The sequence below is a fragment of the Malus domestica genome, chromosome 10, assembly GCF_042453785.1.
Source record: "Malus domestica chromosome 10, GDT2T_hap1".
NCBI classification, from domain to species: domain Eukaryota; kingdom Viridiplantae; phylum Streptophyta; class Magnoliopsida; order Rosales; family Rosaceae; genus Malus; species Malus domestica.
In genome coordinates, this window is record NC_091670.1 from 3,471,370 (window position 1) to 3,475,088 (window position 3,719).

Sequence of the window (3,719 nt, forward strand, 5' to 3'; positions counted from 1 at the left end):
TTGTGTGTACTTCAAGAAGTTGCAAGATGGGTCTTTCATTTATTTATTGATATATGTTGATGATATGTTGATTGCCTCAAAGAATGTTGAGGAGATTGAGAAATTGAAGAAACAAATGAAGAATGAGTTTGAGATGAAGGATCTTGGTGAAGCAAATCCTTGGCATGGAGATCACTAGAGATAGAGAGAAGGGTTTGGTCAGTTTGAATCAAAGACAATACCTTGAGAAGTTGATTCGGAAGTTTGGAGTTCATGATTCAACCAAACCGGTTAGTACCCCTTTGGCTCCTCATTTTAAATTGAGTTCTCTACAGTGTCCTAAAACTGATAAAGAGAAGCTGCAAATGAAAAATATACCATATGCAAATTTGGTTGGTAGTTTGATGTATGCAATGGTATGCTCTAGACCGGATATTGCTCATGCAGTTGGCATGGTGAGTCGATATATGCATAATCCAGGTAAAGAGCACTGGCAAGCAGCTAAGTGGATATTGAGATATCTCCATGGTACTCGAGATGTTGGTTTATGCTTTGAGAGAGATGACTCTGGTATTGGTCATTTTGCAGTTGGTTATGTTGATTCAGATTATGCAGGTGATCTGGATGGAAGGAAGTCTACTACAGGCTATGTGTTTACTATGGCTAAAGGACCAGTTTGTTGGAGGTCCATTTTGCAGTCGTCTGTTGCCTTGTCTACTACAGAGGCTGAATATATGGCAGTTGCTGAAGCTATAAAGGAGGCCATTTGGATACATGGGCTGATTAGAGATTTGGGGGTTGATCAGAAGCAGGTGGAGGTACATTGTGATAGTCAGAGTGCCATTTATTTGGCTAAGTATCAGGTTCATCATGCGAGGACCAAGCACATAGATGTGCGTTATCACTTTGTTCGTGAAATTGTTGGTGAAGGGGAAATCATTCTCCAGAAGATTCCAACTAAAGACAACCCCGCTGATATGTTGACTAAGGTTGTTGGTGTAGCCAAGTTTGTTCACTGTTTGAACTTGGCTCACATTATGCCTATATAAAGAAGGCGTTGAGCAGTAGGAGTTTTGGAGCATTTGGCTCGGCATGAGTTGTTCTCTTGCTAGTGTTCGGGAGTGATGTTGTGTGCTAATTGTGTTGGTTGGCTTATCATGGCGTTTTCGGAACTTGGCCAAGGTGGAGATTGTTAAATTGTGGCCAAGTGGCCATCACCTTTTGTATTAAACAAATAAAAAGAAAAAAAAAAGGGGAGACATCATGATGTTGTTTCTTACTTTGTGATGATGACAAATGATGATGTTGGAGAATTATTTTTTCTTTGGCCCATGTGGGAAGTCACGGGGTGACTTGAAGGATTTATTTAGCAGCAATTGCTGCTTGTGTGGTTAAGAGAAGAAAACAGAGAGCAGAAGAAAAAGGAAAGAGAGCTGCCGAGAGCAAGAGAGTTGCAGAGAGCCCAAACAGAAAAAGAAGCTGCTGCTTCATTTGATTAGTAATCATCAACCAAAGTAGTTGTTGTTGTAATAGCTTTGAGCTATATGTATAGAGAATAAATTATTCATTATATTTCTTTCTCTATTTGTTTCTTTGGTGTGTGAGAGTTATTGGGTGTATTGGGCTTTTGGGTTGTGAGATTGTCAACACTTTGTAAACTCCCATTTGGTTGATAGTGGATTATTGGGTGAGCTCCTACTGCTCCGAGGACGTACTCCAGTTACACTGACTGTTGAGGAACCTCGTTAAAATCTTGGTGTTCTTTTATATTTTGTTCTTGCATTTTCATTTGATAAAATTTCCTGTGGGTTAGCTTGAGTTGGTTCCAACGGGTTTGGTGCTATCCTAGCACAACATTTATTATTATTGCTATAAACACACGGATTACAGCGAAATTCAAAAACTAAAAATAAGGAAAAAAGTAGTGATGAAAACCAATGCCACTTTCGCGGGGAACACGATTGAATTCGCACATGCAACAAGCCTTTTAAACCCATAGGTGACCCAAATGGGACGAGTGAAGTCTCGTGAGGGTTTCCAGAGACGTTACCCACAAACATCATGCATACTGATCATCAACATCTGCCTTGGGAGACTGAGTAGATATCCACCCCTCCAGCATCAGGTTGTTTTTGGTTGAGGCGTAATTCGAATCTGTTTTCAATGAACGGCCTGGTTATGAGATCACTTTGCAAGTGACGTAATCGGCAGCGCGTGATTAGGTTGTTGCTGTCAGGTGGTCCGACAGGCTCGACCTTGAACAATGTGCAAGCCCAATTGTCTTTGGTTTCATTTCGGTCAGCAGCTGCGGCCAGGACCAACAGCCTGTTTTGGTCCACCCTTCTCAAGTAGTTACCATTGTAGGAGCATTTGATATGCACGTAATTCTTGTCAGCGTAGTCCTCATTGTTTGGCTTCTCGGTGGTGAACTTTATGAACCTGCTGTTTTCATTGTCCTCGGAAAACTGGACAATCTCATTAAGGTCGCTTTCTGCATCAAGTTGATAGCGCAAATACTTGTTGTTGATATCTGCTTTCAGCAAAAAAGGGCTTGGTAGTACAGGTGGAGCCATATCGTATAGTGTAGTTGGGATTGGGATGCTCTCTCTTTTTTATTCTCTGTTGATGATCTAATTTGCTTGCTGTGAATGTGATGCTTAGTTCAAACCTGCTATCCTATTTATAAGAAATTAAGCACAAGCTAACTCAAGTTATGGTCTTTAATTAATATTAATTTCGACAAATCAGTTTCCCATCTCTTTCATTGATATGAACATGGCTGATCTCATTGGTGTGGCGCAATATTTGTTAAATTAGCCGTTCGGGTTGATTTCTTTGTATAACTCATCTGCCAATTCTACAACTTGTAGACTTACTTCCCATTACAAAATAAAAAATAAAATAAAATCCGAAACTAATGTAAGATAAATAAAGACTTTTTATGTCATAAAATAAGACTTTCTAACTTGTATACACGACTATAGTGACAAGATCAAACACATTGATGGGTGCGCATTTTCCATCAACATCTGTTCTGTGCGTTTAAACTGAGCGTGAAGTCTTTTTTAGCAATTAAAAGTTTTGTATGATGTAATTGTCTTGGTTTGATAAGACCTACATCTAGATGAGTTGCTTCTGAAGACTAATGTAAAACTTTATGTTGATATTTCTTGAGGGTGAAACATCGTTTGAGAAACGTTTTGGGCCTCATTACAATTTTTTCATTTATTTTTTAACTTTTGGTTTAAATATTCTACAATAAATACATTTGTGGCTTTAATAACTAGTAAAACCACTTTCAAATATCTTAGTATCGGCTTTCAGAACAAAGGGGTTTGGTAGTACAGGTGGAGCCATGTTGTATAGTGTAGCTGGGATTGGGATGATCTCTCTCTTTATTTATTTATTTATTTTCTTTAATTTGCTCGCTTTCAATGTGATGCTCAGTTCAAACCTACCATCCTATTTCTAAGAAATTAAGCACAAGCTATCTCAAGTTATGGTCTTTAATTAATATTAATTTCCTCAATCTGTTTCCCATATCTTTCATTGATACGAACATGGCTGATCTCATTGGTGTGACGCAAGATTTGTTAAAATAGCTGATCGGATTGATTTTTTCTTTGTATAACTCTTCTGCCAATTCTGAAATTGTACATATAATTCCCATTATAAAATAAATAAATAAAATCCAAAACTCATATAAAATAAATAGAGACTTTTGATAGCATATAAAATAA

General features: G+C 38.0%; 1 protein-coding gene across 1 annotated transcript; it reads right to left on the reverse strand.

Moving 5' to 3' along the window:
• Nucleotides 1–2,054: 2,054 nt before the first annotated feature.
• Nucleotides 2,055–2,552, reverse strand: LOC114827297 (uncharacterized). The gene has a single exon (XM_029108940.1). The coding sequence runs from the start codon at nt 2,550–2,552 to the stop codon at nt 2,055–2,057; it is 498 nt and encodes a 165-aa protein (XP_028964773.1).
• Nucleotides 2,553–3,719: the final 1,167 nt, after the last annotated feature.